At 30.4% G+C, this 27,603-nt stretch overlaps 1 protein-coding gene across 3 annotated transcripts in view; it reads left to right on the forward strand.

Annotated features, from left to right (window-relative positions):
- Positions 1 to 27,172, forward strand: part of LOC129917190 (tubulin polyglutamylase ttll-4) — a 54,265-nt gene extending 27,093 nt beyond the window's left edge. The window contains exons 2-7 of one of the 3 annotated variants that reach the window (XM_055997577.1): positions 1,589 to 1,685; positions 20,331 to 20,381; positions 20,581 to 20,676; positions 24,075 to 24,899; positions 25,017 to 25,230; positions 25,294 to 27,172. In XM_055997577.1, the coding sequence (XP_055853552.1) occupies positions 1,618 to 1,685; positions 20,331 to 20,381; positions 20,581 to 20,676; positions 24,075 to 24,899; positions 25,017 to 25,230; positions 25,294 to 27,090 (3,051 nt within the window). In that variant the 5' untranslated portion in view covers positions 1,589 to 1,617 and the 3' untranslated portion in view covers positions 27,091 to 27,172. The remainder of the gene's footprint in view (positions 1 to 1,588; positions 1,686 to 20,330; positions 20,382 to 20,580; positions 20,677 to 24,074; positions 24,900 to 25,016; positions 25,231 to 25,293) is intronic. The other 2 variants (XM_055997579.1, XM_055997578.1) reach the window with 2 other exon arrangements.
- Positions 27,173 to 27,603: the final 431 nt, after the last annotated feature.

Here is a 27,603-nt window from a genome sequence, read left to right on the forward strand (position 1 = left end):
TGTTGGCTTTGGGTCAATTTTCGTTTTTTTTTTTATCAAACTTCATAGGGTTTGTTTAAGAACAAAAGAATTTTTAATCCGCGTTGCAAACTGTGGAGGACTTAAAAAGCTAAGTGTTAAAAGACATTCATCACAAGAAATGTTCCGATCGAGTAAAATATTCTATTAAGACTGCTTTTGGTATTCTTTGTAACATTTTACTTAACAAAGCTTACAAAGAACAATATTGTTTCTAGATCTTTATACAGGTTTGTTTTTGGTAGTTATGCATATTGTTTCTTTTCAAAACATGTCATTGGAGGATCCTTCTAAAGAAGTTCAGAAAATTGCTTGCTTCCAGCCCAGCAAAGATGATTACGTACATTGAAACAGTCCCTAACACGTAATGGATGATGATACCTGTTGACTGAGATATTGATGTGGATGTGGATAAGGAATTGATGTATCTGCTTGTTTGGTGTGGAAAAGCTTATAACCAAAACATGTAAAAGGAATTATATATTTGTATATGTAAATAGTGTGTATTTTATATTATTATATTAGTTTAACAAATTAAATGAAATAAAAATAAAAAAGTTACATACAAAATGCACTTAACCATTTGTTCACAGAATTTTTTGTAAGCTTGAAAGAATTTTGATTCACTAGAAAACAGGTTTCTTTTTCCAAATCAGACGTTGACTTGTTGGGCCTTTGTGATTGTTAGTCGTGAATCTTCAATTCAGATCACATGATTTTCAGAAGCAAAGATATAAAAGTAAAACTAAGAAGGTACGCACGATTGCAAGATCTTGCACAATGGACAGTAAAAAGACGATTTCGACAAATAAACATACAAAAAGTTATTGAAGAAGCTAAAAAAAAAAAAAAAAAAAAATAGCAATGTAGATGACCATCTTCCAATCAGATAGTTTTCAACCTGACAAAATGTTCGGAAATTTCATTGTGAAACAATTGCCAATCTTAAAAATCGTATTAGTAAAAGCATTTTTTTTTTTAAATTCTATTAAATTTATCTAGTTTTGAGGATAACTCAAAAAGAAATTGAAGAGAAAGAGTTAAAATAGATCTACATTTTTTCAAAACTATTATAATGATGCCATCAGGTCTTATTGAGCAATGAAGTATTGAAAAAAAGTAAAATGTTAGGTTTAATTGAATACAAAGCCCACGAGAAACTCGAAATCTACAAACATTCTCTGGGCTCTGGGGCAAAAACATTAGAATTAAGTGAAGTAAGGGAAATAAATCATCTTTCAGAAGAACCAAGGCACAATTCAGTGACAATCAAGCTTATTTGGCGTGCTTTTAACATGTTATCTCACCAAACCCAGTTTTTTTTTTGACAAAATTTTAAACTTATTCAATTAAAATCAAAAAAACTTTATTATTAACAGCAAAATATTACATAAGCTTTCCAATCATAGAGCTCGAAACTCATCCAAATTACAATTCAATAAATCATGTTTTCAAAACTCGCATCGCACTGCACAACTTTTTAAACACAAGCCATATGAATAAAATCGTTTTTTTTTATCACATTTACAATTTTAACTTAAATGTGTATGTGTTCCCTTCTTTTTTCCAGCAAATTTCCAAAAAAAAATAAATAAAAAAATGTTTAGGGAAAAATCCAGCTCCGAAACGAATGTCAACTGCCAAAAATCGTGTGTGAAATGCGACAGGTATTTTATTCCAAGTTGATTACAATTTTTTTTTTTAATTTGCCTTCTACGGTTATTTTTTGTCATTCATACACATGAATTTCTACTCATTCTTCTTCTGCTTTTTTGTATTTTTTACCCGATAACAAATTTCACTAAATTTTTTATGACTACACCAGCCCCCAGTTGTTTTATGCAATTTTTCATGGAAGTTTATTCATTTTGCTGCATAAAAAACATATAGAAAGTGCATATAGGAAAGTCTGTGCCATGCAATATCAGGGGTAGAAAAAATATCTATAGACAAAAAAAAAAAAAACCTTTACCATATGAATTTTTCTCACTTTGCATGGCCAATATCTATTTTGTTAAAAAAAAAGAAAAACCTGTAGGTAAACTATATGAAAAAAAAAAAAATTCGAACCTTACCTGGAAGCCTATTGTAATTAAATAAAAATCGTGATTCGAATTGACATGCATTTATAATGAACCAATCCATCGCGTAAAGTCGAAAAAGTATGAGAGCCCTCAAAATGTCATATCTAGTCATCAAAATGACGAGGCTTAAATGGAACACCATAGATAGTAGCAGTTAAAACAACTTGGATGGATATATGAATGCCTCTTCAATATGCTGGCGTTAAATATTTAAATGCTTCTGAATGCCTGTTAGACAATTCTATTTTCAGCTTTCCAAAGGAAAAAGAGGAAAAAGTTTTTGAGTTGGATCGTACATTATTATGATAAAGTTGGATTGGATAAGTATAAATTAAAGTTTGTTATAGCTTTTCTTTTTAGATAAGTTAGAACTTGGTGGAAGACATAATAATCAATATGTCAGTTTTAAATATTCTATTACAGTTTGGTATATTTGCAAAATTATTGGCTAAGTTTAGTTTTGCAATAAAGTTCAGATAAAATGTTTCTCATACGCGTATGTCAGCTTTTGGTTTCGTAAAAAATGGCAGGAAAAAAAAAATTGTTTGAGTAATTAAACGAATGACTAGTTTGCACGTGGATACTAAAAGGAAAAATTGTCTAAAATGTCGAAGGTTATTATATCGAAACGGGTCAATTTCTTATATTACATAATACATTTCAGGCTAGCTTTTTTTTTGGGCAACACAATCGATATGCACATTTTTCAATTGCAATTTTTTTATGAAAAAAAATGTTTTAACAATCATATAGTGGTTTCTAAAAATGTAGGTATTGAAAAAGTTCTTAATATTTTGGTCTCCGAGGAAACTACGCCATTTAATTTCTGGAATTAAGATTTCGTTTTAGTTACAAAATTTAAAATAAGTTAAAAAAAAAACAAAAGAAAATTCACAGATTTTAACATTTAACGGTATTCAATAGCCGTGTTTTATTGGTACTCAGTATTTTACTGATTAAACATTTTATACTGTAAAACACAACAATTGATTACTTTTATTTATTTATTAATAATTATTATAGTTGAAGGGTCAAAAACGTAAACAAATACAAAACTTTTGTTTACCCTTAGCAATCTTTTGTTGTTGTTTCCCGTGTAAAATTTTACTGAGCTAAGTACTTAGTTACCAATAAAACAGAGCAAATAGTACGGTCCATTAAAAAACGAATGATTGAAAAATTTCTAAGTCTGAAGACCTCAATCTTGACGAAACAATTGAAATAATGCAAAAATCAAGTTTTTAAATTTTTTTTTAAACGTGACTTTTTTTAAACATCTTTATTCACTGTTTTTTATTATGTGTATCTCTTTCAAACAAAAAAAAAAAAACAAAAAAAACCTACGGAATCTTTTAAGGAGCGAAATCCCTCTTTAATTTTTTTTGCTTAAAAATTTTATTAATCATTCGAAGGAAGTATTTGCATTGGTCTACGCTTTATATGAAGACTAAAAAGTTCCTAGAACCTACCGCATTATAAAAACGAAAACTTTAAACGCATTTTTCAAAAACTAATAAAGCTATAGACTTCTGCATGGAACCGCACTCCCTTTTGATAATGAATAGTTTTCTTGACCAGGGCATTGCACGGCTCAAATTCGAGGCGTCAATTTTGAAGGTCTGCAGAGCCGCCAATTTGTTATGTATTTTTTTGCTTAAAAAAATTATATCAATACTTCATCATGCCAACTTTTCCAAATTTCTATAAATACTGTCAATTTTTCAAAAATCCAGAAGGATTTCCCCCTTAAGAAGAACATCTAAAGTAGGTACACCTGAAATATTTTTGGTGATGATTTTCGAATTAATAAAAACAAAACGATCAAATTTTTTCGATCAAACCACTTTTGTTTACCTACTTCTTAATAATTTTCAAAAAATTTTTTTGTTAATCAGAAAAAACTTTAAATCGCTGCCGCTGGTTAATTTTAACCATGATAATTCCTGAAAAATGTTAAAAACACTATCTCTCATAAAATAGAACACGACCGATTCAGTTGGTGTTTCCATGTTCAAAGAGAGATTCTGAGAACCCCGTCAAAAAGTGAATAGTAAATATCATACAACGCGTTGTATGAACGTTGCATCGTTCTAATATGACCGCGAAGAAAGAAGTATAGGCTTAAAACTCCTACAAGCACAGAGAAAAATAGACCACATAAAATAGAACAAAAACAATAAGATTTCTCTATGGTTTTCATCCAAGAAGGAAACCTTATTAAAACAATCGGGTTTTCCTTATTGTTTTAAAATCTGCAAAAAAAGTAAAAAAAACGATGACCAGGCTGGGAATCGAACTGGAGACTTCAAATCATTAGTCGCCCACCTTACCACCTGAACCAACCTGCCATGAAAATATTGATCGCGATTTTTGTTCTATTGCTAAGTTGCAAAAAAAATCAACTTTTCAGTCAAATTTTAATAAGATTTTCTCTATAAAAATAATAAGAAATCTCCTTAAAAAAACCTTATTAATCGTTGATTTTAATAAGACTTCCTTATGAAATGTATGGACGGTAAAACAATATGGCAATCTGTTAGTTTTTAGCGGGTCATATTTTTCTCTGTGAGGTAATGAAAAAACACCAACATTCAGTTGGCCTTAGAAATGGAACAATAGAAAACCGAGAGGCTTGTCGTCGATTTCTGAGTTCAACCCGGCGAATCTCACTAGTGTGAGAGTTTAATCCTTTTGACACATCGAGATTAAAACAACGCCGTACGTAAAGGAAAAAGAACACTGTTTTTTTTAAGCTGTATAGGCATAATAACAGAACCTTATAAAAAATAATGTTTTAGACTTTTGTTTGCTAGGTTCACTCTGGCGTAATGAGTGCTTTTTATTTGATCTTATAATGATGGTCTAATAATAATGAGTTTTCTTCGTTTTTTGCGCTTTGACCCGTCACTGAAAAGGCATGATAGTTCCCGTCACAAAATCTTGACCAACATAAACATAAAATATAATTCATTATGAAGAAATGTTAAACGAAGTTTTCCCAAAAGTATATTAGAAAACATGTCTATTAAATGGCTTGCCAACATTTTTTCGGGATTTTTTCTAGCCCTAATTTAGTTTCCATAAATCCTTAAGATAGCAAATAATGTTTTCTTTCAATGTGATGTAGGTACAGCCACTATTTGACGTATCTCTTAAAGAAAAGTAGCAATGATCAAGTGTTTCTTTTGCCATTGGATGAAGACTCATCCTACTGAAAGTATATCGATTCCATATTCATGGCATTTGAAAGAGTGAACCAAAAAGTCATGGTGATTTCAGATGTTTGATAATGTCTCATTTAATATGCTTAACATTTTGGATAAAGTTGTTCAAGCATTTATGTAACAACGCAAAGACTAAGAATTTGTTTATCAAATATAACAGTCTAATGTTATCACAAGTAAAAACATCTATGCCCATCGCATAGCTCAGATCACTAACGCCAACGTATATTCCCCTGCTTTGTGATATGGCTAATACCTATGAACTGAAACTATTATAAACTCCATAATTGCACCCGTTATACAAATTCAAACTAATTTTACTTCTCATAATTCATGAGCATTTTTTTTCTTCACTTTTTAAGTAGAACAAAATTAGCATAAAATGTTTCTTTTCAATAGAAAATAAAATCGGACATAAAAAAAAGTTAAACCATAAACTTTTAATATTACCACCTACTTAAACTAAGCTAAGATTTGATACCTATAAACTGCATTCCGGCAAAAAGGGTTAACTTTTATACATAAAATCGAAAAGCATTAAATGTGCGATAAACGTTTACAAAATTATTCAAAAATTGCGTGTATAGGGCTTCTTTTATGACAATAAACGGTAAATAGGTATTGTATTCTTCTTTGATGAGTTGCCCTTTTGTTTTCCTGGATTCCTTGAGTACTTGCCAAAGGAATTTCAAAAAGATACATGCATGTGACATACATGGAACGTATATAAAATTGAAAGTTTTCTCTTCTTTTTCGCCCTCTCTTTCTACCTTTTTAACCTGTCACAAAGAACTTTTATACCCGACGACCGACACGAGGCTATAAAAAATGGGGAAGCCAGAAGCAACCCTTTTGCAATATAAATATTTATACCAACCCAGCCCAACCGCAGCAATGTAAAACATCCCTCGGAAACCGCATTGGCATATCAATTTTATATGAAAACATACCCCTACAAACATACAATCTACAAATATTATGCGCCTACGTATTATATTCATTCAGGTATTTTCCAAAACGAAACAAGACATTTTTATGAGTCTTTTTCGGATTTGTTAAAGGCTTTTCGACTCTGATTCACAGACAAAATAACATATTTCTTAATTGCCTGTTTACACTGAAACCTATTTGGCTGGCTGGTTGGCTGTGTTGTTTTCTTGGCAATAATTGTGTACAAAAATATCTTGTGTGTACTTAAGCGGAAGTATGCCCAGAATATAAGAGGGATGGTATTTGGCTTCACAAAAGCCTTAAATTATTGCAAACTTAATAATGCACGTAATGATACAGTGTGCTCCAACAAAATAGGTACATTATTGTCTAATTTGACCCTCCTCCACTGATCAATTAACCGGATATTCTATATGAAAATTCGATTTTACAAAATAAAACATTACAAGTACCACGTGTTGACAACCGAGGCTCTAAAGAGGAAACAAAACCGATTGGTTTATTTTTGTGTTGCAGCGGTACAAAATGTTGTATGAAAATTCATATTTTGAACTTAAATGGACACTGTGGCGTATGAGTAATCTTTTTTTTTTTTAAACAAATGTTTCTATATTGGTTAAGAAAAATGTTTTTTAACTGTCAGTTGATCAGTAGTCTAAAAATTAACATAATGTGAGCAAGAAATAGCCTTTTGCGAATCTTTAGATATAAATATTTAGTTGATCTAAACAAATTGTATCAAAACCATTTTGACGATATTGCTCAGTCAGTTTTTAAAAGTGTCTTACGCTTTTTTTAAATGATTTCTTCTTTTACTTATAGTCCTGAAAATACGAGTATCCGAATTTAGAAAATTTTCACTAAACTTTAACAGTTTAGCCAAATAAGTACAATACTACCTACTTCAAAACTACCTGCTGTATATCGATATTTAGTATAGAAACTCTTAAGTAGCATTGGATTGATGCAAGACACGCACAAAGAAATGCGTTTAATTATTTCTTTTCGACGCCCAAATGATTTGTTCAATTTAACGAATTTTACAAAAAAAAAAAACATTTATATAATCTTAATGTTAATATAAATAAAAACCAAAATAAAAAAGAATCATTTAAGAATTAAATAAAATGCAAGAGTTGATCGCACGTACTTGCTCTAATAGTTATTATTATACACATAAATATTAGCTAACCGTTGTAATTTTTAGGGATTTGGTTAAGTGTATCAGACAAAAAAAAAAAAAAAATAAAAAAAAAAAAAATTTTTTCATGTAACTAGAAAAAAAAATATTTTGTTTTATTTTATGCCAACATTTTTTTTTTTATCTGAATACACGGAATCATTCACAATAGTTTTCAATGAAATATACGCAAATAACCAAAATGTCAGTTTTCGTAAAAAACTGCAACGTCATATATCCACTATCCGATTTTTTTTTTGAGAAAAACTAAAGAATAGAATAGCTTGCACTCTTACTTACGCCAAATTCAATAGAAATCGTTAGAGCCGTTTTCAAGAAAAATGCAATATCTCGAAAAAATTATATGGGAGGTACAAGTTGTAAGCGAGATATTAAAAAAAAGAATAACAAAAAACTAACCTTGGAAATTACAAAAAAATGATCTCTACCTAATTTCAAGCTCGTTTAAAGTTGGACTCATAACGAAAACCACTTGTTTGAATTTCCCCATCATCGTAATGTTGGTTTTCATTAAAACCTCGATTTTTTGATTACACGGAACCAATACTCGCTCTATAGAGAAACTAAAAATAATTTAATTATTTTTTTTGAAAATACTTACATTTTTCGAAAATTGGATATTGATTTGGTTTTTGAATGTTTTAACAAATCGCATTAAAAGTTTATTTTAAGGTTTTTTTTTTTAATTATAAACTTTATTTTTTTAAAGGGACTCTAACGATTTTGAAAATCTTGTTCTAAAACTAAATCAAGTTGCGTACTTTTTTTTCGCAGTTTCCGATTGATGCAACGTAAATTACCAACAAAATTTCCTTGGTGAATGCTAAAAATAAAAAAAAAAAAATTATTTTATTATGAAAGTGGGTAAGCTACATTCATGAGTTGTATTTCCGTATCAATTAATGCTAAATTAACAAAAACTTTCTATTTATGTATTGGAAACTTTAATGAATGAAACGTGAGTTTCCATGGAATTGCCCTAAATTCTTTCATGATATGGCTTTTTCTTTTAGGTATCAAAATAATTTTTAAAATTTCTTTTCGCCATTTATTTCTTTTATATCAAAAAATTTTTAGAATTATTGGAAATTATTTGAGTCATTTTGTATTTAATATTTTTTTGTATTAATAAAAGCTTTCAAAAAATTACTTTCGACACATAAAAATAAAAACTTAAAAATAAAATTCATCGAACCGGTTTTAAAAAATGAAAATATTTTTCAAAAATAAGAAATCCTAAAATGTTTTTTTTTTTTAATTTTTAAAAGTTTTAATATTGAGGCTTCTCAGAAAAACTAATTTCGGTACAAAAATTTGTATCGAATTTGTTCAAGTTATTTAGTAGAAAACCAGAAATCAGGAAAACGGTTCTATGAAATTGGCTAAATTTTCAGTCCAAGTTGGTATCATCATCATATCATCATCATATAATAAAACGGCAAACACTTATTTTGTATTACAAAATACGCGGCCCACAAAAACCGAAGGGGCATAAATTATATACCGAAAGATAGGAAATTTTATCTAGATGTGCAGAATGTAAACATTATTTATTTTTTTTTTTACCGAAATAGATAAAAACAATAAATTAAAATTGAGGAAAAAACAAAAACAAATGTTCTGAACCACGCCCTCTCCCTTCTGGAAGTAGAAACTTCTAAAAGTAAAGACGAGAACCTTCGAAGACATTCTCGAATTTCGAATAAAATTAAGTGTTGCATATTCTTAGTAGTTAATAAAGTGATTTATATAGTGTGCTTATTTGAGCATAAATAAAAGTTACAATTAGCACTCGAATTTTGAGTGCGGGGTCGGCTAGTAGATATTAATTTGTAATAAAATAACACTGGTAAACAAATTTGCACCTTTTTTGTGTTTTTACTAATTTGGCATCGCTGTTTTCAAATCTGTCCTCAGTTTATTTTCTAACAGCTCTAGTTTAGGTGATAAAGGAATTAGGGAAAAGATTAAAAGTAGTAAATAATCGATTTATGAGATTTTATAAAAGAAATTCTGATTTCGGATTCGATTTTAACACACTGTAAGCTATGGAAATGCTTAAAAAGTACATAGCAAAAAATCGTTTATTGAAGATTTTATAAAGGGAACATTTCGAAAACGCAGGCTGATAGAAATGTTTTGCCTTCGGATTTGAGTTCAACCTTCGGAATCAAACTCAATAAAACAAAACCCTTGTTGCCCAGTGTAATAGATTGAGATGAAATAATTTGTAAGGTTTATATTGTTGTCCACATTAGCCAGGTGGTTTGTGCAATTGTAAAATATCCCAAAATTATTTGTAAATGGAGTACTCAGTTAAATCAACCATGTTTTTATCAATAACTCACTATTTTTAAACAAGTGTGGCTATTTTTACGGAACAAACTGTATTAAATCGTGCAGTTGCATAAAATTGTAATCTACATATATGTTGGGTGACGTACTGACGTGCCAAAGCCAGCTACTCGTGTGTGTGCACTTCTATAGTGTTCCCAGCTCACTATGGTGTCTGCTCCCCATCACGGTCATGGGGGCACCCTATGCGCCTGCCAGCTGTCTCTTGCCGGCAATGCCTCATTGAGTTCGGATTTGGATTCGTCTTTGGGTGGTTTTCGATTTAACTCTTATTTGGTTTTGTATTCAGCTTTTTCCTGCTGTTTTTTTTTTGTATTTTGTTTTGTTTTATTTTTTTATTTTATTTTTGTGGATGTGGATTATTGTGGTGCTGCTGATGGCGGCAAATGTTTATTCGTTCAGTCACTTAGATAGCTTCCAAGTGTTATGTTGAAATTCTATCCGTGCGATAGCGACTAAAAGACCCAATGTGGATGAGTAATAAAATCGAAGAGTCTTTGCTGTTCGTTTTGTTTGTTGTTTAACTTAAATAGCTTGAAGCTTGAATTGAAACTCGTGTCGCATTGTGGTGTTTTTTTTTTGATTTTGCATTTCCTCTTTTGGTTTATACTAATATTTTTTTTTGTTGGTATTAGTCTTTAGCCAAGGCATAATTATTTTAATTGCTTTCCATTTTAAAAGAAAATAAAAAATATATATTTAAATATCAGTGATGGTGTTATATGAGTGAAAGCTTTTAAATATTGTGTTTTATTTTTTTGTTTGAACACAAAACAACAAAAAAAAAATCAATTTGAAAGCAAGACAACCAAAAACTTACCGGCTAGGTGGTTATTAGTTATTTTGAAAGCAATAGTTACCGTTTTGTTCTTGTTTTTTTATTATTTCTAAAAAAAATTGGGTATGTATTGTTCCGTTATTTTTTAAATTAAACGGCTATTGTTAAATATAAAATTGGTGGATGTAACCGTTAATGAGTAATAGTTGAGGTTATTTTTCGCTGTTTCTTTTTTTTAAATAAAAAAAAAAAGTAATAAACCTTATTAGTAAATGAATATTGAAAGAACGTGATACTTTTTGAAAATTAAACAGAAAAAAAAGCTTAATGAAAAAAAAACTTAATGCAGTCTCTATTTAAATCCAATCACATCTTTCAGAATGATATGTGATTGGTGACTGACAGTTTAATAGTTTGCAACAAGAACAGAAAATAAAAGAAAAAACAAAAAAAGTGTAGAAATTTATTTCTTTTTGTTTCTATAATTTGACTTGACTTTTGAATCATAGTTTGGCTACATTTTTGTTAAGTTACTGAACCCATCAAAACCTTTAAGACACAAAGTTTGCAACAAAAAAAGGTAGGTACCTTTCTACCTAACTAATTGCTCGTGTTGCTACATAAAACAAATATGTTAAGCTTTGAGAACTGAGTTTCAATTTAAACAAGTAGGTACCTAATTAAACTTTTAGTCTTTTAGTGGATAACTAGAATAACGGGTGACCGGGATGACTAAGTATCTTTTAAAATTATTCACTGATGACACGCTTTATACCTACTCAATAGTCAGCTGTGAGTATGAATTTTAACTACTTACCGTTATCGTAATATTTTCAAATAAAAACATTGGGACAAATTCATAGTCATTTTTTTTTTGACTCCGATTTATCTTAAACTGGGGGTTTATCCAATGTTATTTGAATAGGAAAAACTCCAGTTTTTCTTAAAAGCGGCTTAGACAGTGTCTATGAGTATGGTCCATTTGGTTTGGACTGGGCGAAATTTGTATGTTTTTTTTTTAGCTAGACCTGAAAATGACTCCTTGACGGGTTGAGATCGAAATACTGCATGAGGCTATTGTATTAAAAATACTGTGAGCCAAAATACTGTTTTTCGAAATTCTGTGTGTACAAAATACTGTTTGACCAAAATACTATAATGTAATATTCTGTATTTCAAAATTTTGGTTGGTCAAAACACTGCATTTCAAAATTCTGTATTTTAAAATGCGGAAAAAAAGGCTGAAAAGTTGTTTTCATAATGTAAAAATGGACACACAAAACGATTTTTCAGTTATTTTACAATATTTTAAAATACAGAACTTTGAAAATTAAAAAAAAAAAAATTTTAATTTTTTTGCTTTCCATTTTTCGGATCTACTTTTTTTATCGGTTTTCTAGAAATATGACCACATCCATAACTCATATACACGTAAGACGAAGTGTACTGCTCAGATGGACCTGGTAAAATTTGGAGAAAGATACAAAAGTAACAAAATCCCATCAAAAAGCTGGTACTGGTAAAAACGGCAGTGATTCGTTTATGGTATGGGGGTTTTTGCTTATAGCTTTTGGTGTGGGTTATTTGGTCTCCTTGAGGAAACAATGGATGGGTATTGTTTTTTAGATATTTTATAGACAAACCTGCACCAGAGTGTCGAATAATTAGGCTAAGATGGATTGATTTTCTTCAATAAAGGTAACGGCCCTAAGCAAAACTCGGTATTTTTGAGTGAATTTTTGATCAAAAACTTTCAAAACCAGATCCAAACGTCCCCCAGTCAATCGATTTGGATACTATTTAGCATCTGTTGGGCCATTTGGTGAGAAAAGTAAGGAAGCATTCAAAGGATTAGCTTAAACGAGTCTTTTAGGAAGAGTGGAAAAGATTCGGCCCAAAAGTTGCAAAAAATCTAGTAAAATCAATGCCTTCAAGTGAGTTTGACCTCGTCAAGTCTAGGGGGTAGCCTAAAATATATTAATTCCCAAAAAAATTTAGATATTTATACTTTTAACATCGATTTTCATAGTTTTTTCTTCTCTGTATACTTACTTTTGTAATGCGAAATTTTGTACTGTGTTTAATTTTTTGTCACTTTTTCATTTAGTATTGATTATTTGACAATTTTTTTTTTGTAAATATGTAGGCAATGATTAATGAAATAAAACCACATTTAAATTTTTTTCGAAAATGTGTTAGATTCTTTTTTTTGAGGTCTTGGTTAAACAAAGTTAGGGGTGTATACTTACTTTTGTGACTGAGTGTATACAATGTAAATACTATACATTTACTTAATTTGTCTATAAAAGGTTTAAAAGTTTTAGTAACTTGAACTCTAAGAGCAAGTTCGTGTTTAATACTGAATTTGTTGTTAACGACTCAATTGATATGTATAAACAAATTATTTAAGAAGTCGTTAGCATTAAAATAATAAAATTTTCAAAAGTACAATTTGTGAATGCATAATTTTATTATAAAATAAAAGCCACTGCCTGCGTCGCAAATACAAGTACAAAAAATATGTAAGCAAGCAGTTTGTAATAACAAAAGAGCTGTTTAAATCATAATTTCTGATTTTGGTATGTTTCAAGAGAATCATTTTTTCCTACATACCTACCATTTGAATTTTCTTCTTAGTTCTTATATTTTCTTACAATAGAAGCTACATCAATGTTTGCAGTTTGTTCTCCTTAAAAAAAAAAAAAATACAAAATACGATTTTATTGTTTGAAAATTCACAAGTCAGTCATCGGGCTTTATTGATGAATAATCATTTTTATCAAAAAAACAAACCCACTTCTTTGGACTTATGGTTTTCTGAATGTTTAAAATATAATAGAAGATATATTAATGTCCATAAATTAATTTACCGACAAGTTCAGCCACTTAAACAAAATTTGAAGACTTAATTAGTACTTAATTTCGAAAGTAAGTCTCGTTCTTTTTTCAAAATTTTGATTTTAAAAATGAATTTTTCCTAACCTGTTTCAAAAAAACAGCTTTATTTAAAAAAAAAAAAGAAAACAATATAGGTAAAAGACGAGCTTTTTGGTTTAACAAAAAAGTAAAGCATGTTGTTGTACGTGTAACCGTTGAATTCCAAACTAACTTCGCCTTATAATTTTTGAAAAAAAAAAAAAAAAATTAATTAAGTATACTAGGTATGGCCACTTTCATACATAGATATGTAGCTAGAATAGCATCAAAGCAAAAACTTTGGGCTTGTAAGCGCCCAGTTCTTTTTCAGTTAAAAAACTGAAATTTCAAGTGTTTAACACAAAATCGCTCAAACCAAAAATTCCCATTTTATTCATAATTGAAATTATTCATGATTAAATTTATAAAAATATAATACAAATTGCTTTTGTTCACTGGTAAAATTTGCCAAAAAAGAGTTAGTTACACACTTTTGCGCGCATCACCGACGATATGTAACAAGTTTTTAAGTGGGGGACAATGGAGATATAAAATCCAAGATAATAGACCACCCTAATGATCATAAATATCTGATGTCTATTTTTGTGTATAAAGCCAAATACAATATAATGATTCAGATGAAGAATCAGAGAACGCTACACATTTGTATGCAACAAAATTTTAATTAGCATTAATTTATCAATAATTTTTTTTTAAATTATTTGTTTTACCCAGAAAGTATTTCTAAAAATGACATATTCAACATGCATTCTCAAGTTTCAAACTGGCAAAATCGACATTGCTAAACAGAAAACAGAATTATATTTTAAAATTATATTTTAATGAATGCAGTAGATCTTCCTCGGTTTCGAAAAAAAAATATTCTTCTATGGATTCTATGTACTTATCAATTTTGTCTATACTATTTCAAGTTAATCAAATCAAAAAAATATATCCATTCGCATCTTGCCACTTGTCACATAACTTTTCTACGACCTTATATCAAAAAACACAGAAAAACCCCTTACCAACAGATGGTCAGAGACTTAAACTACATGAATCTCTAGATGGACATCTAATGATGGTCCATGCGCTGGTAATCTGTGTAAAAAGCGTTAACAATCAGTTGTCTGATGACCGCCATAATAGGCTCGGACACGTTCTGTAATTGCAACAGAAAAATATATTTATGTCAATATCATCAATGCAACCACAGAAGGTTTGTTTGGTTTTTTTTTGCTCAAAATATATTTATGGGAATAATAGGCAGACACATGGAACAAGTTATATTACGTTCTCGAACTTGTATCTCGTTATCTGGCATTCAATAACATGGCCGTATAATTCAACCCGCGAACTATGCGTGGACAAAGCCTTAGAGATCAAGCTATGGGCCATTTGAACTACTTTATACGATATGACAGTTGCACTATTTTTTTTTATTTTTTCGAGATCATTCTGTCAATCATCTTTATGGCAATGTCAATAACAAATGCAAATGAAAAAGTGCTCTATGTCTAGACGGTTTTTTTTTTCATTAGTGTTAATTTTTGTTTTGCATTAATTAGGTTAGATTGAGACATTAAGAAATTATAACTGAACAACTGTTTTATGTGAACTTGGGCGACCCACATTGGTTGCGAGAGAAAAAGTCTAAATTTATTTTTTTAAAATACAATTGTCAGTACCTATCTCCGATTGAATATCAAAAATGGGTCATTCTTAAATAAATTAAGGCAAATAAAATGTCAGTACCATACACCAAACCTTCTTATAAATGTTTAACTTGTGCCCCCATAACAGGCTTGTAAAAGAATGCAATCTTTTGTGAATGCAGTCATTGCCATTCAGTTACACAATTCCAACAAAAGATTGCATTCATTGACTTACACTTGAGACTTAGACTTCAAATTTTGCAATCACCAATCATTTTCCATGAAGTGATTGCAATCTTTTTTTTTCCCCAATCAATTGACTGCATTCAAATGATTGCAGTCTTTTGGGACTGCATGCAGTCTTTGCATTCTTTTTGCAATCTTTCCATTCCTTGGCAGTCTTTGCATTCCTTGGCAGTCTCTTGCATTCATTTGCATTCCTTGGCAGTCTTTTGCATTCATTTGCAGTCTTTTGCATTCATTTGCATTCTTTTGAATTCTTTTGCATTCTTTTGCATTCTTTTTGCATTCTTTTGAATTCTTTTGCATTCTTTTGCATTCTTTTGAATTCTTTTGCATTCTTTTGCATTCTTTTGCATTCTTTTGAATTCTTTTGCATTCTTTTGCATTCTTTTGCATTCTTTTGCATTCTTTTGAATTCTTTTGCATTCTTTTGCATTCTTTTTGCATTCTTTTGCCACACCCACGTATGGATTTCACAAAAATTTTAACATTTTTTTAGTTCAAGGATGAATTTGATAGTTTTAAGAATTAAGTTCAACTATAGTATCATTGTCTGTGCAGGAGTAATAGTACAGTCAAATAAAGTGAAAAAGGGATAAGCCTCGGAATGAATTCTAATAATAATATTTTTTTTGCTTAATATCTTCGTTTTGGCATTCTATAACTTACCTCAAAAATCTCATGTTCGTAGGCCTTGATTTTTAAGGCCAAACCACAAGGTATTATATAAACATATGATACATGATTTCAGAGATATGTTTTTGTTATGATTGTTAATGATTAATGGATATAAAAGCCTTCATGCAAAATTTGGTTACTCTACCATAATTTTTAAAGGTTTTTGGTAGTAAGTTTGCAAGTGTTTTGATAATATAGGTTGAAAGATGAAAAAGAGTTAAAACTTTTTAAGAGACGTCAGATTTCCTGGATTTTAGTTTTTTTTTCATCATTGAATAATACCATTGTCTATTATTGCTTATTTCGAAAATCTTAATTTTGTGGTTAGGCCTTAAAAATCACGACCTCCGAACATGAGATTTTTGAGGTAAGTTATAGAATGCCAAAACGAAGATATTAAGCAAAAAAAATTTTATTATTAGAATTCATTTCGAGGCTTACCCCTTTTTAATAACGAAGAAAAAAATAACAAAAATAATAAAAATTATTTAAATTATTTATTATATTATTATTTACCCCTTTTTCACTTTATTTGACTGTACTATTAGTCCTGCACAGACAATGATACTATAGTTGAACTTAATTCTTAAAACTATCAAATTCATCCTTGAACTAAAAAAAATGTTAAAATTTTTGTGAAATCCATACGTGGGTGTGGCAAAAGAATGCAAAAAGAATGCAAAAGAATGCAAAAGAATTCAAAAGAATGCAAAAGAATGCAAAAGAATGCAAAAGAATGCAAAAGAATTCAAAAGAATGCAAAAGAATTCAAAAGAATGCAAAAAGAATGCAAAAGAATGCAAAAGAATTCAAAAGAATGCAAATGAATGCAAAAGACTGCAAATGAATGCAAAAGACTGCCAAGGAATGCAAATGAATGCAAGAGACTGCCAAGGAATGCAAAGACTGCCAAGGAATGGAAAGATTGCAAAAAGAATGCAAAGACTGCATGCAGTCCCTAAAGACTGCAATCATTTGAATGCAGTCAATTGATTGGGAAAAAAAAAAGATTGCAATCATTTCATGGAAAATGATTGGTGATTGCAAAATTTGAAGTCTAAGTCTCAAATGTAAGTCAATGAATGCAATCTTTTGATTGAAGTCATTAAAGATTGCATTCAAAAAAGATTGCAATCTTTTACAACTCTGCCCCATAACATGTACAAATAGCTTAAGAACAATGCCGGTATCCAAAATAAATATTGCAATAATTTGCACATTTTCTTCTGAGGTTCTTGCTATCGTTCTTTATTTTTGTTTTCCATTTTATCCTCAAAATAGTTTGGAACTTAATTTAACTTTAATGCGGCAAATGAATTTACTGGTTGATTAGTTTTGGATTGATTCCAAAAATTGATTTTTCTTACTGCACCTTTTATATCTTCCAAAGAAATGAAGTTGGAATTGAAGAATTTTTATAGAACACAATTAATTGAAAGTTAGACACTTCGTGTTTAAGTGAAATTAGAAGTACCTAAGTAATAAGAAATTTGAACACGTTCAAAATTTTCTTTATAAAAACTTACTTTTGGCACTGTCAGAAATGCAATAAAATATGTATAAGAACACAAAAAAAAATAACTTTGTTTCACTGCCGCATGCTATTTAAGAAAAGTCGAAGAAGTTACATAGAATAAAAGATTTAAATGTTTAATATGATTGCGATTTATTAAAAGAGTCGTAGAGGCAGTTTCGGAAAAATAAGATATTTCGAAAAAAAAAAATACACTAGCGGAAAAAAATTAAAAGATATACCTACAAAAATTTCCAAAATTGTTGATGTTTTTCAAGTGACCTTATTTCCCTTAAAAACGATGGTAGTGGAATTTTAAAAATCAAACTTCCTTGTTTTGAGATCTTTAGATACAAAATTTTTTCAAGCTACGTTTTCCGCTCAGTCCTAATGAATATGAATATCGGAAATTCAATATTTTTTTGCTCTAAAAACTTAAAATTTTTTTTTCAACTTTACCACTATGGATCGGATAACTTGTGTATTCAGCTTGAATTTTCTTTAAAAAAAAAGTTCGATACGAAAATTTCGACGCTGAGATATCGAACTTTGAACGGAAAAGACTCTTTTTTGTCTTTGACCATCATTATATCGTGAACAACTGGTTACACAAGAAAATTAAGGAGTGTTTTTAAATCTTGAATAAATTTTCCATCAAAATCAGGCAGTTATTGCCTTTTTAAAAAAATATGGTTTTGGTTTTGGTTTTTGGCTCCATTACTTTACAACTGACAAAAACAGAGAGTACTGAACAAAGAATGATATTTTGTCTCGTGTTAATGTCCTTTTTCTTCGAGTATTATTGCGACTTTCAACAAGTTTATCTGTTTGTTTATCAATATTGAAACATTTTCAATACAAATAACTTTTTAAAACCTTTATAAATTGTGTTCATAGTCTTAAAGGAAGAACTATTGATATGGTCAGAAATTCGTTTTATGACTGAGTAATTTCTGTTTTTGTCAGTTGTAAAGTAATGGCCCCACCTTAGAAAACCAAATTAAAATAGACTTAATATTAATGCCAGAATAATATTAAAGCCCTACAAATCATTTTAATAATAGGACACTGCCCCATTTCTCATAAATTTTATTTATAAAAACGTGGAAAGAAAGCCAAAGTTTAAAAAAACTAAATTGGCAATCTTGTTCCTACAGCTTCAAATGTAACGGTAAATGTGTGAAATCAACTAAAATAACAGTCGTTTTTTTGACGAATAGGGGGCGCTAGAAGCATTCAAATTGTTTGTTTAACTTCGTCAAACAATAAAAAATAGTTTTTGTTAAAAAAGTTATCAAATAACTTTCGGTTTAGCTAAAATAAATGGGGTGAGGCTATTCTGATGTTACAAAAAAAAAAAAAACGTCTATTTTATTGACATTCAACAAAAAGTTCTAAGAAAAGACCGTGAACTTCAAGAAATCAATTAAAACTTGTCTGCATCCCTGACAAAATAGTGTCTACTTGCTGCTCAGCTAAAATTACAATATGTTCTCATCTAACAAGTACAAAAAAAAACAGATGATTTTAAAAAGTACTATGGGTGAGGCTATCCATGTGTCACGGACTGTATTTTTTGAAATTGAACACTTAGTGAAGGAGCTGCGAAATAATAAGCGAAGGAAAAAAAATAATTTTTTTATATAAACAACTTTTTCTTAACAACTTCAACTGATTTGAGCGAGTCAAAGACGAACGATATTATAACTTTTTTTTGCATATTATTAAACCTCAGACCCTTATACAACTTTTGACCACTATTATATTGCAAAATTGGAGTACTTTTTTTCGGTCATACAAAAGTTACACCCCTAACCTAATCTAACCTAACCTAGACCCTAGCAAGTTTTGATTCAATCCATCGAAAAGTTTTTAATGTAAAAAATTAAAGGATCACGATTTTGACTTTAAATGATCATAACCTTAAAAAAAAAGAAAATGTTTTTTTTTTCACTTTTTTTGCAATGAAAATATTCTTTGTAATGATTTTATTTTTTAAATTATTATATTATATATTTATTATTTTTTTAATGCAAAAAATGCTCGAATATATTTTTTATTTTTAATATAAATTTTTTTAATTTAATTTGATATTTTTAAAACCTTGTTTGATAGTTAAATTTTAAGTTTCGTCCCTTGTGTCTGTATGTAATGCTTTGAGGCAACCATTTGAACGCCTTATTTTCACAATTACTAGATATTTATGTATATAGGTAGGTATGCTAGTCTTATCCAAATTCCTCAAAGCCCAAAAACTGTAATCGCATAGTTTTATTTTGTTTATAGCATTTCACACGCAATAAAAAGCTATGTAATCCCTATCAAAAACTCCCCTTTATAACAGCAAACTATAAATAACTATATATAGTTGCCAAATTATTAAGCTTCCCGAAATGTTTCCGAAACATTATTAAAACTTTATGATCTTCATTTACAAAAAAAAGCACTTCGTGCAGAAATTATAAACACCATATTAACATTTTTCTTCCTCATCACGTGATCAAATTACCTAAAGAAACAAAATAAAGCAAAAAAAAAAAAAACAATTTTCTATCAAATTTTATAGTCTTGCATGTATTTCAATTGGAATTGTTAAACTACAATCAAAAACGTAAAACATGATTTTTACCTCCCTCCAAAGTTTTTCTTTGTAACAACTTAATGAGAGTTTTTTTATTTTATTTTATTTTATTTTTTCCTTCTTTTTGTTCCAGGACCGGCATGCCTTCCTCAGACACACGTAACACAGAAACATCGAATAGAATGTAAGTTAAATAATGATTTTATTTATTTTCTTTTTTTCTTACTAATAAACTTTTGAAAGAGTTACCACTTTCGCATTTTCGTATTCAAAATTTCATTAATTTTTTTTTCCTACTAAATAAATCATTCAATATTTTGGGCAAATCGTAACAAAAACAAAAAAAAAATTGATGTTGGTGATGGTCTCGAACCAATCTCAAGACGGCCATTTGAAGAACGCTTGAAAAACTCAAGAACACTTTTTGATCTTTCGCGGACAAAAGTTGAAATTCTGCAAAAAAGAACAAAAACAAAACGGTAATTGGAGTAGTAATGTTGTACCTACTTTTTTTTTATCAAAAAACTAGAATGCAAATTTTGTTGTAAAATAAGATCAAATGAAAACTTAAAACTATTTAACACAAAAAAACTTGATTTATGGTTTTTCTTTAAACTCAAATTATTATTTATTGATTCTGCCGGGTAAGAAACAGTATAAACGTTTTTTTTTCAACGTTTTTTCGCGGGTCAGTAAGAACAGATCTTTTGAAGATGCCAACTAGGTTTCATATTACTTTGGTGTCTGTCGCAAGACCATCCCCAAAAATGAGTGCAGTACCAATATTTTTTTGCAAGGGAACGCAGATATTTAATTTTTTCTCACAAGTCTTCAAATTGCTTTAAAAATGAAGTTACCAACACAATTTGTTTCATTTTTGTTGTAACTCAACTACCTAAATCTTATTATTTGAAGATGCGTCACTGTGGTGTATGCGTAACATTTCTATAGAAAAATTTAAACGGTCATTATAAAATTGTCGCTTGCTGTTCAAATACCTTACAACTATCTAGGATAATCTGATGTACATAATGTTAATGTCTGTGACAAAGACCATTTTAATATTTTATATTTTCAAAAAAAAAATTGTTTTCTTTTTTCGACGAGTTTAACGATCTTCAGTATTTTTTTTAGATTTCTGAAATAGAAAGTAGCTGACGGATTTAATCCATTTCTTAAGTTTCATTCAGACTAAAAATTTGCATTGTGTAAAGATGTAAGCCAAATAGTTGCCAACACCGGTTTCTTTATCTTAAACGTAGTCAAACGATGATGCTGATTACACTGGTCGGCAAAAAACTAAAAAAAGTCGGGAGCAAGAACTTTATAAGGTGATTTTGATTGACTTTAGTGTGCTGAGTTCAAAACTGTTTACAGATTTTTTTTATCACGTCTAGTTTTTGAGCTATACTCATCACTATTTTCGCTATAAAGCTTCAAAAACTAATTTTTAATAGAGTTTTTTTTTATGTTTAGTCAAAAATATATATTTTCCGTAATATGTTTGCTCTTTATAAGTCCAAATCAGAAGACGCAAGATGGAATTTGATTAAAAAAATCATTCATTACTTTGAAAAAAAATAATCAAGATTTTGAGATATCTATCATAAATTTCTTTTTTCAATATCTTTGAGAAAAAAAATTATTTTGAAAAAATATAAATACCCTTAGGACGTGTTAATATGGCGTTTTGAGATTGCATAAGTAGTTTTACAAAAAAAATTAATGGTGATGTAATTCGATGTCAAATGTACCCAAAAAAACGCGTTTTTGACCTATTAATATTCAATTATTTCAAAAACGTGACGTGCCAGTGAAATTTTGACTTCAGATTCGGACTCATCACACAAAATTCCTCTCGAAAAGTAGGGTTTGGTTCTTGCTCTATATCCGTTGCCGACCAGTGTTATCCAACTGAAATATGTCAATTTTATTGACAAAATCAATGCAATATGAAAATCATATACATATTATGTAAACTTTGTTCTTTTAAACGATCTCGCACATAAGATTATTTTCATCAAAAACTAGGGCAAATATTATTTTTCGTGGTTTTTGTTATTATTTCTGTTTGAAATGAATATTCCTACAACAAAATACAATATAAAGCTAGATTTTGTTATTTTTTCATAAAAAACTCATAAATGGTCTACTTCCGTCTTTCGACATTATTCTGCTCAAAATTTTTTCCCTATTCGTAATAAGCAATTCTTTGTTTCTTTTCGCTCTGACCGAACCTTAATTTAGATCACACAAAATAAAATACACTAATAACATCAGAATATTTAATTTAAAAATAAAAAACATTGCATACAGCATGGAGTATTTTCTATCAGAAAGTGAAAAACTAATCAACCCTCAATTTTTTAAAGACCACTTAAGAGCAACCAATTTCGTTGCATTGGTTTAAGGAATATATAAACTAACATATAAGTTTCAATTCATTGCAGAATAACGGGGTATACTAAAACAAAATCAATAAAGTTCAAAAAATGACTTTACAGACCTATGTAGTAGTACTCAAAATTTTGACGGTGTTTGGGCAAAACTGACTTCAGGTTCGGATTTAGATAGGCAGGTGCGGACTGTGTTATCATGGGCAAGAAAAAATGAACAGTTTTAAAAATTTATGTCTGAGATACCCAAAACGATATCAAAATTTTTCAAACGTAGTTACAAAGAATAACTTTTTTTCTAAAAATTAAGACCATAACAAATTTTTCACCATTACTATGTACAGAGAAATTAGTTTTTCATTTCTTCGATTGTCCTAATAAATTGAAGTTTCTTTCTCAGTTAAAAAATTCGGAACTTCCACAATTTAACTGTTTATGAAAAAAAATTTCAAAACACCAAATGTAGCTCAAAACTACACGCAATATCTGAAATTGACCGAAAATTACTGAGGAAAATATCATTGCAATTTGAAAACATTGAAAAATGGTTTTTTGATAACTTGAAATTTTGAGGGTCTATGGAAAATTATAAGTGCCGAAATTTGATGTACATAGTAATACCTACAATTTTCCAAAAAATAAATTAATTTTTCAAAAACGGGTCGATGACTTTTTTTTTGCATTCTGTTCTAATGTTTTCGAACTTTGATGTGGTTGCAGTTTAGAAGCCAAGTACTTAGACTAAAACGAATGAACGAATCGTTAAAGAAGCCTCAACACCACCTCTCGTAGAATAATATTTTTTATTTTCGACTTCCTTAGCAATATTTTTATATACATATATTACAATTAAAACCATTATGAATTAATATTTTCATTAAGACAAAAAACGAAATGGAAATGGGGTTTTTCATCATGTTCGCCCATGACAACACCCAAAGAGGTCAAAAGAAAGTTAATAATGTTTAATTTCTTTCTCATAAAGGTTTTATCTGACCTTCCTAAATTTCCTAATTATGGAGTTTTTTTTCACTTCAATCTACTTCAATCAAATTCATATAATTAATTATTGTGAAATATTAATCTGAATGATCTGATCATTAACCCACACACTATAAACTATTAATCTTTTATGAGCTTCTTGGTGTACGCAAGTTTTACACTTCATTAATCTAACTACAATTGATTTTAATTACCTTCAAACCAGACTCGTGCCTTGTCCTGCCCACAAACCATCGCCGCATAATTTTATAGGTACAAGTCCATTACAATCTGTTGTGATTAGCCTCAAGCACCGAAATCAAATTCCTTACATTTTATTGTTTCTTTTTTTACGCACCATCAAGAGTCAAGCACTTAAAGTGTGTATGCCTCCTACATTATATTACACCAAAACTCACAAAAACACTCAAATACCTACTACTGAAATCTGATTCCATTTATTAATGCTTTTTCTTTTGGTTTACTTTTTCTAATTCCAGTGTGAAAACATTTGAGAAACCCTCAGATAATTCATGGATAACAAGTGGCCATATTGGTTCACGTGATGCGGTTTTAGTCTTTCGCACCAGCATATTAAACTCAAAAAACGATGAATACGTTTCCCCCAACATTTCCGATGACCAAAATGTCTCTACCAGCAATACTAGTCTCGATAATTGCAGTAGTGATAGCTCATCATCGCTTAATATTACTGCAAAATCCACATCATCCCTGGATACCTCCTTAGTTAATACATCAAGTAGTAAAGCCAAAGTATTGCTATCACTGCCAAAAAATGTCAAGACTATTAGCAATAGTTCTAGTAATAGTCTAGCAAATAGAAAACAACCCTTGGGTGCCCGTCAAAAAGAGATTCTCAAATCATCATCGCCAAAAAAACGTCTACATGATTCGCTATCCTCCAGTGAGACTTCAATATCAAGTGAATGCGATGATCCGCTTGAAGTTGAAGAAGACATACGTCTATCTCGATTGGCAACCATAAATAGTCGACCGACAATCTTTGTGCATAATGAAGACGCGGATGGTTCCAATGCATTGCAAAAAAGTGACTCCTTCGATAATAAAGAGAATGAACATGATGAGGATCAACCCGAATCGGGAGATCTTCCCGCAGTTAAGTTAAACATTACCTACAAGTTTATGAATACCGAAACGAAACTTCTGAAGAAGATCTTTGTTCGACATGGTCTTACCGAAGCAGATGGTGAACAGAATTTTAATATTCTATGGACTGGTGTCCATATGAAGCCAGACATCCTAAGGAATTTAACACCTTATCAGCGAGTCAATCATTTTCCAAGGTAAGTTCGAAAAGAATTTGAGAGACTGAAGTCACATTTGTAGAAAGAAAACAAAATTTAAAATTGGAATTAGCTTGTATTTGAAAGTATCGTTAATTTTGGTTAGCTCTATCGCAGGTCTTATGAGTTAACGCGAAAGGATCGATTATACAAGAACATTGAGAAAATGCAACATTTGCGAGGCTTCAAGCACTTTGATATTGTGCCACAATCATTTGTACTGCCAATAGAGTACAGAGATTTGGTATCAGCTCATAACAAGTATCGAGGGCCATGGATTGTTAAGCCGGCAGCTTCAAGTAGAGGTCGTGGGATTTTCATTGTAAATTCGGTAAGCTTTCAGTAGTTCTTAATCGAAACCTTACTAACTTTTTTTTATAATTTTTTTTTGCAGCCCGATCAAATCTGTGCCGATGAGCAAGTACTTGTGTCCAAGTATGTTGCAGATCCACTCTGCATTGATGGTCATAAATGTGATTTACGAGTTTATGTTCTGGTCACCTCATTTGATCCTCTCCTAATCTATGTCTATGAAGAAGGTCTTGTCCGTTTGGCCACTGTCAAATACGATCGAAATGCAGAGAATCTCTGGAATCCATGTATGCATCTTTGCAATTACAGCATTAACAAGTATCATTCGGATTATATTAAATCAAGTGATGCTCAAGATGAAGATGTTGGTCATAAATGGACCTTATCTGCCTTATTGCGTCATTTAAAAAGTCAAGGTTGTGATACCCGTCAGCTGATGTCGAATATCGAAGATCTGATTATCAAGTCAATCTTTGCTACAGCTCAGTCGATTATATCAGCATGTCGGATGTTTGTACCAAATGGCAATAATTGCTTTGAATTGTATGGCTTCGATATCTTAATAGATGATACCTTAAAGCCGTGGCTGCTAGAAATCAACCTATCACCCTCGATGGGTGTGGATAGTCCAATTGATACAAAAGTCAAAGCTGCTCTTATAACCGATTTGCTGACTCTGGTTGGTATTCCGGCTTATAGTCAGTTGATGCGAGCTCATTATGATAGCACATGGTCTCGTTTTCGCAATGTCAGCTATGGACGACGTACAAATTCAGCTGATCATCTGGGAGTTGGTAAGAAGAGTGGTTCCGTCCAGCACAAAGTTCCATTAACAGCCGAAGAGCAGCGAATAATTCGCAATGTCCGTCTTCAAAATGCCCGTCGAGGTGGATTTGTTCGAATTTTCCCTACAGAAGATAGTATGCAAAGGTATTCGGCGTTTCTGGATCCAGCATCTGGAATTCCAATATCGACAACTTTTACTCAGGGTCAGGGAATGTACTCGATGATTATGCCACACAATTTCAATCAAATGCTCTTTGACCATTTGTATGGCAGGGAATCAAAAGGAACAGGCTGTAACGAGGAGAATAGCTACGATGAGCGTATGAATCAGTATGAACGTGTTTTGGAGACTGCTACTCCAATATCATTCGGTCGAAAGAAGACCGAACCAAAGTGCATTGAGGAGGGAAGGCGTTTACGGAAACAAATTCGAAAACTCATTGAAAATGGCTCAGAATTTACCCAGCTGCAAGCTAGGCAAACTTTTGGACTTTATTTGGAATCAATTTTGAGACGATTAACCCAAGAACCCCGCGACTATCATGAGAAATTGATTCTTAAATTCATCAGTCGTGTAAATGGTGGCATTAAGGCGCCAGTTTTCTTCAAAAATCCCTTCAACTATCGAGTCATGAGCAAAGATCGCTCTGCAATGGTGGCCAAACTCTTGGGTGACTATCTCGAAGGATACAATCGCGATACAGAAACTTACATTGATTCATTTGATAACTATGGCAAAATTCCAATTGCACTATTCAATGATTTTACTACTCACGCTCAGGAGGCTGATTTGGAGTCGGTGCTAACACTGCACACAAATCTTACACAAACCATGCCATTTCTCTATAATCGTTGCGGACCATCGGTGCCAGCAACTCCACCAATTCCAACAGGTGCACATGGTTTTCTTAAAGCCCTACCTTCAATGATTGCTGGAGGTTCGAAAGAAATGAATCGAATTGATATCTATTACAAGAATCCATCAGCATTGCCATCACCCACACAGGAGTCAACAAATTCGAAGGCGGCGACAACGAATGACAAGCGGCCGAATGTAAGTGTTTCGAAAAAAGTTACACCATTGAGGAGATAGTTTTGTAAACATCCGGTTAACAATGGGTAAACTGAAAAAATAAAAATTATTCTATTTTGTTTATTTATACAAAAACAATTTATTCATGAATATTGTGATAAATTAATTATTTGCTTTTATTAAGCGTAAAAAATGTTAGTATTTTATTTTTCTCTGTTGTTTTGAGTTTTTATTGTTTATTTGTTTTTATTTTTTTGTTTAATGGTTTTTGTGTATTAATATAATTATTATTTTGTAGGAAAAAATTTTAATACGCACAGAAAGAGATAAATTAAGTTAAGCAAATGTATTTAAGAGGAGGGGCGTCAAATTTTATTTTTTGTTTAAAAAAAACTATCGTTTTTAAGGCAAAAAAAAAAAAAATGATTTTATTTATTTTGAATTATTGTAATCTATTTTTAAGTTTATGCAAATTTAATTTATTTATCTTGGTGATATTTTTTTCTAAACGAAATTGTATCGAAACATAAATGTTTTTTTGTGTGTTAAGATGCATAAGATGGATAAGTTATT

This window comes from Episyrphus balteatus, chromosome 3 (assembly GCF_945859705.1).
Source record: "Episyrphus balteatus chromosome 3, idEpiBalt1.1, whole genome shotgun sequence".
NCBI classification, from domain to species: domain Eukaryota; kingdom Metazoa; phylum Arthropoda; class Insecta; order Diptera; family Syrphidae; genus Episyrphus; species Episyrphus balteatus.